The sequence below is a fragment of the Orycteropus afer genome, unplaced genomic scaffold, assembly GCF_000298275.1.
Source record: "Orycteropus afer afer isolate SDZICR_OR568_19922 unplaced genomic scaffold, OryAfe1.0 scaffold00039, whole genome shotgun sequence".
NCBI classification, from domain to species: domain Eukaryota; kingdom Metazoa; phylum Chordata; class Mammalia; order Tubulidentata; family Orycteropodidae; genus Orycteropus; species Orycteropus afer.
In genome coordinates, this window is record NW_006921626.1 from 10,348,793 (window position 1) to 10,362,659 (window position 13,867).

The 13,867-nt window shown below is 37.9% G+C and overlaps 1 protein-coding gene across 1 annotated transcript in view; it reads right to left on the reverse strand.

The window, feature by feature from the left end:
- Positions 1 to 12,229, reverse strand: part of NVL (nuclear VCP like) — a 134,142-nt gene extending 121,913 nt beyond the window's left edge. The window contains exons 1-3 of the mRNA XM_007936995.2: positions 12,162 to 12,229; positions 406 to 458; positions 229 to 328 (exon numbers count right to left, since the gene is read on the reverse strand). Of these exons, the coding sequence (XP_007935186.2) occupies positions 229 to 328; positions 406 to 458; positions 12,162 to 12,169 (161 nt within the window). The 5' untranslated portion in view covers positions 12,170 to 12,229. The remainder of the gene's footprint in view (positions 1 to 228; positions 329 to 405; positions 459 to 12,161) is intronic.
- Positions 12,230 to 13,867: the final 1,638 nt, after the last annotated feature.

Consider the following 13,867-nt stretch of genomic DNA (forward strand, 5'->3'; position numbering starts at 1 on the left):
CTGCTGTGTGGTTTGGTAACATTGGGATTGTGCCTTTTTACTTGTCAACCTTGGGGCTTCTCAGCCTCAGCAGCCAGCAGCTGTCTGAGTAAAGAAAAGCCTCTAGCTCCAGTGGGCCGGGAGCTGAGGCAGAGCTGGACAATAAAGAACCAATGAAAGTTTCATAAGAACAACATTATGTGATCAGGTTCATGTTTTAGAATAAAAACTCTGTATTATCACACTTACTCATTATCCTCTTCACCTTGTCTTGATCTTTTTGCTACATGTTCATCTTCTAATTCTGTTAGATCCTTGAGTCCTTTCTCATTACTAATTATGTTAAATACTGAAACAAAAAGAAAACTGCTATGAGCTAAAGCAATTCTATGTTTTCTGTAACTCAGTTCTAACATTAAAACTCACCTTTTTCTACCTGAATCCTAAAAGCATTTTTTTTCCTTCGACCATAATCTACACTGAAAAAAAAAAAAAAAGAAAAAGAAGTTTAGTACAGTAGTCTCCACCAATATTTTCCCATTAAGTTCAATCTAAAAGGATCACATATATTTACTTAAATATCTATTTATACTTGCCATAAACCTACTTTCAGACAACTTTCTAAGTTTATATTTTCACAATTGTGATCTTCCTTGATACTTTTCTCTTTACTAACCCTTTTTGCTTTCATTTTTTAAAATTTTCAAATTTCAAATCTACTAAAAACCTAAAAGAAATAATATAATGATCACCCATCTTCTCTTTACTTATATCCACAAATTGCTAACATTTTCCCGTATTTGCTTTACTTCTCTGTACATACAGAGTTAGTTGTTTTGGCAGAATCACTTGAAAATACCTTGCAGAAACTTAACCCCAAAATATTCACCATGTATCTCTGAAGAACAAGAATACTTACAGAACAATACCATAAGTACACATAAGAAATTTAACACTGATATAATTATATTATCTAATATATAGTCTGTATTAGTATTTCCCAAACTGTTCTACCAAAATGTGCTTTATAGCTATTTTTCCTTTTACTCCAGGATCCAGGCAAGGCTCATGCATTGCATTTGTTTGCCCTATCTCTTTAGAACCCGTTAAGTTATCTCTATTGTATGTGTGTGTGTACCTCACATTTTTTAAGAGTCCAGGTCAGTTAATTTGTAAAATGTCCAACCATTTGGATTCACCTTATGTCCCCTCATTACTAAATTCATGTTAAACATTTCTGGCAAGAATTTATGCTAAAAACAGCAGGTGAAAGCTTAACAAAGAACAGGGTATTTACAGTCTCAAAGTATTGCTATAAAAATTATTAATTTTAAATTAATTTACAGTGGATTAATCTAGCAAACAACAAAAAAAATAATAATCTTAATGTCAAAACGAACACTATTAAGTACATTGCAAACAGACATTATATGCCTGCTGAGGTCACATCACTTCTGTGGTATTCCTGCCAAGAATATATAACCTGATTCTAAACATGGAGAAATATCAGAAAAACCAAATTAAAGGACATTGTATACAATCCTGTAATCTTCAAAAATGTCAAGATCATGAAAAAATGAAGAAAGGCTGAAGAACAGTTCCAGATTAAAAGAGACTAAAGAAACTGAACAACCAAATACAATGTGTGATCCTGGATTGGATTTCAGTGGCAGGTGAGGAGAGGAACAGAGATGATAGCTATAAAGGACATTATTGAGACAGCTGATGAAATCTGAGTATGAGTAGAGGATGAAATAATATTTGTAGCAATGTACATTTTCTGGCTTTAATAAATGAACTGTGATTATGTAAGTGAAAGTCCTTGTTTTTAGGAAATACATAACATAGTATAGATAAAGGGACACACTGGATAAGAATTCTTTGTACTATTGTAATTTTTCTCCAAATACAAAAAAAAGGTTTTAAGTAAACCAAAAAAAAAAAAAAAAAACAACCAAACTCATCGTCATCGAGTTGATTCCGATTCATAGTGACCCCTTTGGGTTTCCAAGGTAGTAAATCTTTACGGAAGTAGATTGCCCAGTCTTTCTTCAGCAGAGTGGCTGGTAGGTTTGAACCACCAACCTTCTGGTCAGCAATCAAGTGTCTTAGGCACTATGCCACCAGTTTCTAGAGTTGATGGCAATTCTCAGCATTACTGGGCTTGTATATATACCTCTAGCTGTCACACGGAGTCGCCCTGCTGTGTGTGTATGTCTCTGCTTTTCCTTTTTATAATATACCAGTCAAACCAAAACCCAAAAAACCCACTGCCATCAAGTCGATTCCGACCCACAGCGACCCTCACTGGGTTTCCGAGGCAGTCAATCTTTACAGAAGTAGATTGTCCAGTCTTCCTTCCACACACTGGCTGGTGGGTTTGAACTGCCAAACTTCTGGTTAAAAACACTATATTTAATCGTGGCCATTTAAAAAAAGTAACAAGCAAAATATGTTAAATCAATGTTGACATATCAATACCAAGGCTTCCTTTTTAAGGTAGTTTTATGCTTCTAAATATCAGGTATTTAATGGATTTAAGAATGGAATTTAAAACATGAAATTGTGGTACCTCTATAGCAAACCATACTCAAATAGGAAAAACAGAAAGAAAAACTCATGACAACCAAGAAGAGTATCAGTTACTACCAGTGTTGAAATATACCGACATCTAGCAAGAACCACTTACCAAGTGAGGGTCAATATTCAGGGCCCTAAACCTTACCCTTCTCAAAACAAAACCCTTTTCTAAAATGAATTTAAGATGACTAAACCAAAGCAGCCAGCAGGCCAACATTTGTTGTTGTTGTTGGTATGTGCCGTACAGTCGGACCTGACTCATAGCGACCCCACTCTGGGTTTCCAAGGCAGTATCACTACGGAAGTAGATCGCCTCATCTTCCTTCCGTGAGGCCAACATTTACATACCTTTAAAAAGATAATGTAAAAACTGTAACTATAACTAAAAACAGAAGGCACAAGTATGAAACTAAGGTCCAAAAACAAAAAATCTACTCACGTAATAAAAAGAGATACATTAACTAAGAATGTTGTTGTTGTGTGCCATCAAGTTGGTAACAACTCATAATGACCTAAAAGGACAGAGCTGGACTGCCCTATATGGTTTCCAACTCTAATCTTCACTAAGCAGACTGTCACATCTTTCTCCCATGGAGTGGCTGGTGGGTTTGAACTGTTGGCGTTTTGATTAGCAGCCAAGCTTTTAACCATTGTGCCAGCAGGACACCTTAAACTAAGGATGTATAGAACATAAAGAAATTACACAGTAATTTGTCAGAACTTAACGGGAGTGGCTTGTTTGGCCAGGTCTTTCAAGTTTCCACCTTTGACAGGGTACATTCTCACCACTTTTCCATCACTATCAGTGGAAAATACTTTAGTTTTCTTTCTCTGACAGATTTCTATCTTATACAGGTTCCAGTTTCACAGATTTTACTGTAGTACTTTATATTTAATCTTTCAAAATTAAAAACTAAAACACATTCATTGATAGGTAACATTCTCCCCCCTCTGTCCCATTGTTGTTAGTTGCTTTGGATTCAATTACAACTCATGGTGACCCCACATGCTGCAGAGTGAAATTGCTCCATAAGGCTTTCTTAGCTGTAATCTTAGCAGGATCAGATCACCAATCCTTTTCTTCTGTGTTACCACTTGGTGGGTTTGAACCAGCAACGTATGGATTAAAAGTGCGACCTTCCGCCATTCCTTGTAAGTGGAAAGGGGGAAAAAGAAAAAACCCACCACCTCTATAGTGGTTGGGGAGCTCCGGTGGCGTAGTGCCTAAGGCATCTGACTGCTAACCAGAAGGTTAGCAGCTCAAACCCACCAGCCACTCCAAAGAAAGAAGACTGGGCAATCTACTTCTGTAAAGATTTACTGCCTCAGCAACTGTTGTTTTTAATTTATATGGTTAAGGGCTTGGCTGCTGCCCAAAATGTTGGACTTCAACCCATCCAACAGCTGTATGGGAGAAAGATCTGGTAATCTATTTCTGTAAAGAATGCAGCCAAGAAAACCTTATGGGGCAGTTCGACTCCATCACATGGGATTCCTATGAGTTAAATACAACTTGACAGCACCTAACAACAACATACTACTTCAATAAACCAACACTATTGAAACACCTGGCCTATCCTTTGTTTTATAATTACTAATGGGGACTGTTCTTTCATCCTTCCTCTCTTCTGGATTGTGAGTTTCTGATTCACAATCATTTTCCTATCTCTTAGAACATCTAAAAAGCATTCAATAAATATTTGCTATATTATGAAAAGTTAAAAGCTCACAACGTCTGCTATAGATGCTAACAGTATAAAAGGGGAACACTTGCATGATGTACAATCAGGCATAAATGATACATTGTCATGCTATTTTTGCCTTATTACATTTCACAGAATCTCAACAGTAGAATGAGACTGAATTTCAGTACCTCTGAAAATGAGCTATCATTTTCCTATCATTAAATAAAGATCCAAGAATTCACTTCTTACAAACTGAATTCTGGAATAAACATTTCTATCTGTGTTATTTCACTTAAATCTTAGTGACATTTAAATGACAACAACAAGCCCCTCTCCATGCTGAAATATGCATTGTTGTTAGTTGCCATCGAGTCAGACTCGACACATAGCGACCCCTCCTTGGGTTTCCGAGGCAGTATCACTACGGAAGTAGACTGCCCAACCTTCCTTCCAAGGAGTGGCTCGTGGGTTTGAACTGCTAGCCTTCTGGTTAACAGTCAAGTGCCTTAGGCACTATGCTACCAGAGCTCCTGAAATATGCATTAATAGCTCTAATACCTTTGAAATTTAACTTTCAATATGAGAAGAAAAGCCCACAAATCAAGCAAGTGGGCATACTGCCTGCTGGTTCAGCAAATCTTAAACTGGTAATTATTCAGAGTAGCTATGTGTAATTCTGAAACTATGCAAATATATTCTCTATTCAAACAGAAAAAAGAATTAAAAAGGAAAGAAAACAAAAGGTCTATAGGGAAATGTAACAATGAACACAGTGAGGGCACACGAAGGTGTTACAAATGGCTGTTTAAATTGCTCTTTCCAAAGCCATCTGTTCTCTATTATTCCAGGAGTAGCATAATGATTACTTCCTCAATAAATGTTTCCACCAGACCCTTTACCATTCCCTACAAAGAATTCTTCTGTCCTCTCTTACAGCATTTCACTTAGTACTTATAAGCTGTGTAGGAACTGAGTCATTTATTAATTCACTCAGTCATTCATTCACACCACTCCTTCAATTCAATCACAAACATGGACTGCCTATCTCCCTTCAAGAACTGTCTAAGGGCTAGGAACCAAAATATGAATATGAGATACTACTCAGGCACTTGCTGTAAGAACTCTGCCCACCGGGGGAGACAGACACCTAAAGACATTGTGATAAATGCAATGACAGAAAGAAGCATGGGAGCAGACAAAAGAATATGGATTAATTCTCTGTGTGTGTGTGTGTTTTGGTGGGAAGGAGAAAAAGCACTAGGCAGGAAGGGGAATCCAGGAGGAGGTGACAGCATGAACTGAGAAAAAGAAAACATGGGTGTGTGTGTCTGTGCAATTATAAAGTGCTCACAGGTGGTACTGGCCCTATTGTATAAGGCAGGGAGATAAGGAGGAACCAGATCACAAAGGCCTCCAAATCACATTGAAGAGGTGGAGTTTATAAAGTGGTTGAAAATCACAGGTACATGTGAGGGAGAGGCAAGTCCATTAAATAGGGGAATAATAGGTTAAATATGCATTTTGAGGAGATCACTTTGGTGGCTGTGGTTAGGGTAGCTCAGAACCATGATTTTCAGTAAGGATGGCCAGTACCACCCTTAGTGGACATTCTGAAAATGTTCCCTTTATTTCTGCTCGAATCTTTATTATTTCCTTTCTTCTGGTGACTTTTTTTTTTTTTTGCTGGACTTTTTCTAATTATTGGAAATACTGAGTTAAGGTGTTGATTTTGGCCCTTTCTTCTTTTTTGATGTGTGCACCTATTGCTATAAATTGCTCTCTGATCACTGCTTTTGCTGTGTCCCAAAGATTTTGGTATCTTGTGTTTTCATTCTCATTTGATTCAAGGAATATTTTAACTTCATTTTTTATTTCTTCTATTACTCAGTGGTTTTTAAGGAAGGTGTTATTTAGTTTCCATGTGTTTGCTCTTTTTCTGTTGGTCTTCCTAGTGTTGATTTCTAATTTTACAGCATTGTGATCTGAGAAGGTGTTTTGCAGTATTTCAATGTTTTTAAATTTACTGATGCTTGCTTTGTGGCCTTACATACCGTCTAACCTGGATAATGTTCCATGTGTGGTAGAAAAGAATGTATATTTTGCTGTTGTTGATGGACTGCTCTGTAGATGTCTACAAGTTCAAAGTGGTTAATCATACCGTTTAGTTCCTCTTTATCTTTGTTAAGTTTCTTTCCAGCTATTCTCTTATTGAAAGTGGTGTATTAAAGTCTCCTACTATTATTGTGGAGTCATCTATTTGTCTTGCAGTTCTATTAAAGTCTGATTTATGTATTTTGGGGCTCTTTCACTGAGTGTGTAGATATTTATTATGGTTATGTCCTCTTGCTCAATTGATCCTTCAATCATTACATAATGTCCTTCCTTATTTCTCACAGTCATTTATGTCTTAAAGTCCATTTTGCCAGAAATTAATATTGTCACTCCTGCCCTTTTTTGGTTGCCATTTGTTTGGTATATCTTTTTCCAAGCTTTAATTTTTAGGTTTTTTTTTTTTTGTCTTTGTGTCTAAGGTGAGCCTCTTGTAGACAGCATATTGATGGGTCATATTTTGTGAACCAGTCTGCAACTCTCCTGTCTCTTGAGTGGTGCATTTAATCCATTGACATTCAGTGTAATTACTGACAAGTACTGCTAACATTTATTATGTGTTTTTCTGTGGTAGTTGCTGATTTCTTTGTTCCATATAATTTTCTGTGCTGAGCTCATTTTATTTATGAATCACGTTATTATCTCCTTCATTACCATTGTTTTGTTGTTGTTATTGTTATTTGCCATCGAGTCGGCCCCGACTCATAGCGACCCCTCCTTGGGTTTCCGAGGCAGTATCACTATGGAAGTAGGAATGCCCAACCTTCCTTCCGAGGAGTGGCTGGTGGGTTTGAACCGCCAGCCTTCTGGTTAGCAGTCAAGTGCCTTAGGCACTATGCTACCAGAACCATTGTTTAAGTATTTGCTAAATGTTTGTTCTTGTCTTTTTTTTGATGGGAAGGTTTTAATATTTTTCTTTGAAGTTACCCTGTTATTTATTATTTTTTTCCCATGTTTAAAACAGTCTGTTCTATCTTGCAATTGTCTTGCCTTCCTCACCATTTAGAAGGTCTGTAACTACACTATTTATTCCCACTTTTTGGTTTGTAGTTGTCTTCATTTACCAATTGATGTCTGTTTCCCTGTTTGCAGTCTTGTAAGCTTATTTGACTTTGGATACTTTTATAACTGGGTTGGTTTCTGGGTTATGTCATCATGCATGTTAATCACTGGTTGTTGTTTGCTGTTGTTGGTTCTCTGTCTGAAGGACTACCTTTAGCACCTTTTGAAAAGTTGGTCTGGTTTTAACAAATCTCCTTAATTTCTGCTTATCTGGAAATGTCCTAATTTCACCATCATATTTGAGGGACAATTTTGCTGGGTATATAATTCTTGGTTGGCAATTTTTCTCCTTCGGGGTTTTATGTATATCACCCCATTGCTTCACATATGCATGGTTTGTGCCAAGAAATTAGAGCTTAGTCTTATATTGTTTGCTCTGTGCAGGTAACTTTTCATTTTTCCCGTGCTGCTTTCAGGATTCTTTCTTGGTCTGTAATTTTGGTGAGTTTGATGATATGTCTTGGTGATTTTCTCTTGCGGAGTATCCTGTTTGGGGTTTAACTTCTTGAATGGATACATTCTCATCTTTCATTACATTAGGGAAATTCTCTTCCAACAAATCTTCAACAATTTTCTCTGTAGTTTTATCTGTCTCTTCCTGTTCTGGAATTCCAATTACACATGGGTTATTCCTCTTGATGGTATCCCACAGGAATCTTAGGATTTCTTCATTTTGTCTTGCTCTTTTGTCTGACTGATCCCTTAACAAAGTAGTATTGAGGTATCTGTTTTCAATCCCATTAATTTTGTTTTCCATTGACTTGATTCTACTCTTTTGCCCATTGAATGTATTATCTATTTCTGAAATCTTAGTATTAACATTTTGAATTTCTATGTTGTTTTTGCATCATTTCTAATTTTTTGTTTGTTTTGTCTATTTGTTCTTGTATTGTTTTCCTAAATTGTTCTCGAGTTTTGTCTGTGTATCTTGTGTTTTCTTTAATCTTGTCAGTGGTTTCCTTGATTTGTCTCTCAATCCGTTGAAGGTACCCAAATAAGATTCTTTTGAATTCTTTCTCAGGCAGTTTCCATGCTGCTTCTTTGTCAGGGATGGTTTCTGGGTTTGTATTCTGGTCTCTTGTTTCTATTAGTTTATCTTGCTTTCTTGTGTGGACTGTGATGGTCTGTTGTCTCTGACACACTGTGATGTTGATGTATTTATGTTTAATTCATGGTTGTATGCTGGTGTGATTCGTGCAAGAGTATTTTCCTCCTTTATTTTGTTTTAATATATCTGTGTGAGCAACATACTGTACTCCTCTATTCACTAGTTGTTAGCACTTAGGTAACCACCACAATGAGAGTGTGGGCACAGATCTCTGTTAGCTGTTTGTAAAGAGCAAATGAAGGTAAGCTGAGCTGTTACTGTCCACCATCTATCGTTGGTCAGTTAGTGCAAAAGGAAGTGAAAGCCCTCACTCACATATGGTTGGGCTATATGAGAACGGTTGCTGTCTCCCACTCAGTTCAACAACAATGACAAACCAAAAAATAAATAAATAAATAAATAAAACAAAAGAACAAAAAACTCAAACCACATAAACAGGAACAATTGCACCCCCCAAAATACAATAAATGAGAGAAAATATTTTCAAAATACACTAAAAAATGATAAAAGAAAGATAATGAGTTAAAGAGAAAAGAAAGAAAGCAAGCCATAGTATCTGGGGAGGGAAAAATGAGAAAAAAGAGCAAAAGTAAAAGAATGTTGTTGTTACATGCTGTCAAGTCGGCCCAGACTCATAGCGACCCCTCCTTGGATTGCCAAGGCAGTATCACTATGGAAGTAGACTTTCCAACTTTCCTTCCAGAGTAAAAGAATAGTAAAGAAAAAAATGGGAAAACTGTGAAAGGAAAAACAAGGGATGGTAAGAACCAAAAGAAAGAAAAGGAAAGCAGGAAAGGGGAAGGAAAAAAAATAAAAATAAGAACCAGGGATGGGAATAAAGAAGGAAAAAAAAAGTTAGAAAGGAGGTAAAAAAAAAAGAATTTAAAAACAAAAACAAAATTGTTGGGGGTATGGGACAGCACCCAGGCTCTGTCATGGCACAGACCAGATGGAATTCTTGCTTATCAATAAGGTGGGTGGAAGCAGGAGATGGCCACACCCCTGTTCAGCAAGAGAGTATGGGGTACAAGAGCAACAAAGGAAATATCATGCCTCTCCAGTAGTCAGCTTCTAGTGCGGTCACCCACATTGTCCCCAGCAAGTGGAGCCCACTCTTATGTCACTGTCCAGGTAAGAACGCCACTTGCATACATCCAAAATAGCCATGCCCACAAACATTCAAAATGGCTGCACCCTTAGGACAGCTGCCAGCAGTTTACAGGTCTTTTTATTTCCTTCCCCAACATTTTCCTTTTTAGTTGTTAGGCACCAATGCAGTCCTTGCCCATGCAGTGCTCAGTGAGCAAAGCCGATTATGAGGTTGCTATTGGAAAATATTCAAAATGGTTGTGTTCCCAGGACAGCTAGCAATTCGCCACTGTTTGTCTCCTCACTCACTGTTTCATTCAGATTCTTCTATGAGTTTTATGTAATTTTGTGAGTCATAAAACATTCTTTTTTTTTTTTTCATTTAAAAATATAAAAACCATGCTCAACTCACAAGTCATGCAAAAAAAGGTGACAGGCCAAATATGACCTGAGGGCCATAGTTTGACAATTAAGGGAAGGTAGAGTAGATATAGCTTAGAGGCAAAAATAGAAATCAAGACAAGAAACAGTGAGGGTGTGAATTAGGCAAGTAATATGTTGTGAAAGGAGAGACCAGGCTTCAAGGAATACTCAAGAGATAACAGTAGGGTTTAGTGACTATAAACATGTGGGCATTGGGGGAAAGTACAGGGTTAATTAGAAGGTGGAAGAAGAAATTATAGGAAAAAGGCAATTCATACATTTCAGTAGAGTGAATGGTAGGGATAGCAATAAGCTTAATGACCAAATCAAAAACCAAACCCACTGCCACTGAGTCAATTCCTACTCACAGCAACCCCCCAAGTGTTTCCAAGGCTGAAAATCTTTACAGAAGCAGACTACCTTATCTTTTTCCTATGGAGAAGCCAGTGGGTTTGAACCTCTGACCTTCTGGTTAGTAGCTGAATGCATTACCACTACATCATCAGAGCTCATTCAAACTTAGAGGAGAGGAGGAGAAATACTGGGTGGGGTACAAAAATTAAAGTGAGGTACAAAGTGTTCAAAAGCTTTTGTTCTATTGTGTTATTTCTCTCTTTTTCTTTTCTTCACTACTAGAAGAGACTTAGGGTGCTCTGGTAGCATAGTGCCTAAGAAATTTGACTGCTAACCAGAAGGCTGGCGGTTCAAACCCATCAGCTACTCCTCGGAAGGAAGGTTGGGCAATCTACTTCCGTAGTGATACTGCCTCGGAAACTCAAGGAGGGGTTCGTTATGAGTCGGGTCCGACTCGATGGCACATAACAACAACAACAACAACAGAAGAGACTTAGAGACCTGTACTTACTTACGATATGAGGAGAAAAACGAAAACAGGAGATCGAAACTTACAAAGCAGAGGTAATTAATGAAACAGATATCAGACAAGGTGGGATTATATGCACAAGAGAAGAATTTAGTCATAGGTAGGAAGAATAATTAAGTAACACATTTCTAGATAAAGAGTCAGGACACTGGGGGCGATCATGTCTCAAGGTTTTAATTCTTTAATGAGGTACGAAGTAATATAGTTACATCTCTATCCAGACCAGATTGAGAGATGCTGAAAGATAAGAATTAGCCATTCCCACAGTAACGAGGATAACTTCTTGCATATAAGTACTCGATAAAGGTGTGTAGAAGTCAATTGAATCTAAGCTTAAGGACTGGTAATCTGTTGCAGGCTGGTATTCTGGTTAGCTAGTGCCGCTCTGGGGAGCTCTGGTAGCATAGTGGCTAAGACACTTGCCTGCTAACCAGACAGCTGGTGGTTCAAACCCACCAGCCACTCCTCGGAAGGAAGGTTGGGCAATCCTACTTCCGTAGTGATACTGCCTCGGAAACCCAAGGAGGGGTTGCTATGAGTTGGGGCCGACTCGACGGCACATAACAACAACAACAGTGCCGCTCTGACAAGAAATATACCACAAATGGGATGGCTTTAACAAACAGGAGTTTATTCTCTCACAATATGGAAGCTTTAAGTCCAACTTCAAATTGTCAGGCTCTAGGGGCTGGGTGAAAGCCCCTCAACCTTGAGGTCCAGCTCTGCCTCCTGCTCCCAGCCCACTGGAGCTAGAGGCATTTCTTCACTCAGACAGCTGCAGGCTGCTGAGGCTGAAAAGCCCCAAGGTTGACAAGTAAAAAGGCACAGTCCCGATGTTACCATGTGGTTACACAGCAGGCCATTAACTTAAGTCCACTGCAAGTCCCAAGGTCAGCAGAGCATAGCAGGCTGCTAAGCAACAACACAGCTACATGCGGGGTCCAAGTGTGCCAAAGGCTAGAGACCATTCCCAAAGCTTCTCCTTATATACAAGAAGCAGACCACATACCCAAAGGCAGCTACCCACCTGCTCGTGGTAGATGCCAACATGGAACTGATTGCCAGTCTCCTCATGAGGATTAACTACCACCAGCTGCCCAGCCACTCAACCAGGCCCAGCCAAGTTGACACAAAAACCAAACTACCACAGCTGGTATTAACAGCAATCAGAAATTTAGGCAGGATAGAAATTTTTTAAATGGTAGGAAAGAAAAACAAAGATCTATTGACTATATTTCTTTACCTGTACATTCTCTGCAAATCAGATGCTAAAAATCCAGTGTCCACGTATTTGCCACATCTGTTACTAGAAAGATACTAAAAAAAAATAAATAAATATAAGACATTCAATATTTCAAACAGTGATTATAATCAACAAACAAGAAATCAAGCTACCGACATGCTATACTTTGATATAAAGTCTTCATTAATAAAACATACCAGAAACAAATGAAAATCACCAAATAATTGTCAACCCTGGAATCAAAGAATTTAATTTATAGTGACAACACTATAACAAAAATACTAGAAGAGCTATCATGTAGCAAGGGAGGGTTTACTATACTCTAGTAAGAAACACCACAGAACACATTAATAAACTAACAAAGGCACTGTGAGGGGAACACAGAGATAGCTGACATCTGTCAAGCACTGTAAGAACTATAAGCTTGAGGCAATTCAGTTATAACATTAAATCACCTTTCATTACTTTTGATGATTTCATCTTTGCAAAACTGGGTTTTCTGTGAATGCTGGGATCAAAAGCTAATATGATACAAAAACTCAATGTGGAATAAGAAACGAGAATGTCAGTATCATTTCAAACTCTGCAAAGTTGTGTAGTCTCCAACAGGCATACAAATCCCATTAGGAAGCAATTGGGTTACTTAAAAGTGAAACATAGTGATTTTATTTTCAACTTTTGTGTATTACTTTTTCCAAATAGCTACTAAGTTACTTGTACAAGGTACCTATGAATACAACTGGACCAATGAGCAACATCATGGTAAACAGAGGAGAGACTGAAATAGTCAAAGATTTTATTTTTACCTAGATCTACAATTAATGTATATGCAAGCAGCAGTCAAGAAATCAATGCACTGCATTGGGCAAATCTGCTGCAAAAGCAACGCAACGCACTGCCGTTGAGTCAGAGCTGATTCATATCGACCCCTCTATGGGTTTCCGAGGTGATATCACTACAGAAGTAGATTGCCCAACCTTCCTCATGAGGAGTGGCTCTTGGGTTTGAACTGCCAGCCTTCTGGTTAGCAGTCAAATGCCTTAGGCACTACACAACCAGAGCTCCTTCTTTAAAGTGTTAAAGAGAAAAGATGTCACTTTGAACAATAATGTGCGCCTGATCCAAGCTAAAGTACTTTCAATCACCTCATAGACATGTGAAAGCTAGACAATAATGAATAAGGAAGATTGCAGAAGAATTGATGTATCTGAATTATAGTGTTGGCAAAGAATACTGAATATATAGAATATATAGAATAAAGTGTTCAATTGCATTTCATTTCCCCTTCTGTCTCTCTTTATAAACTAATGAAATCAAGAAAAAAAAAACCAGAATACTGAATATAGCATGGACTTCCAGAAGAATCAATGACTCTTATCTTGGAAGAAGTACAGCTGGAATGCTCCTTAAAAGAGAAGATGGTGAGACTTCCAGTAAGATGGAGGAATAGGCAGACAAGCGACACAGACGCTCTTCAACAAAGAAAAGAAAAACCAATTGATAGAGATACAGAAGATTATACTGGAACCTTGAGCTTTGAAAGGAACTATACAGAAGTGGATTAGGCACAAACTAGTGGAAAAACCTGAACGAAAACAGTGAGTACAGAGACGGTTAGAGCTGTGGACTGTCAGCTACTCTGATGAGACCAACAGCCTGAATATTTCCAAATGTTGGGACCTGAGAATTGACCTAAAGATTAGTCC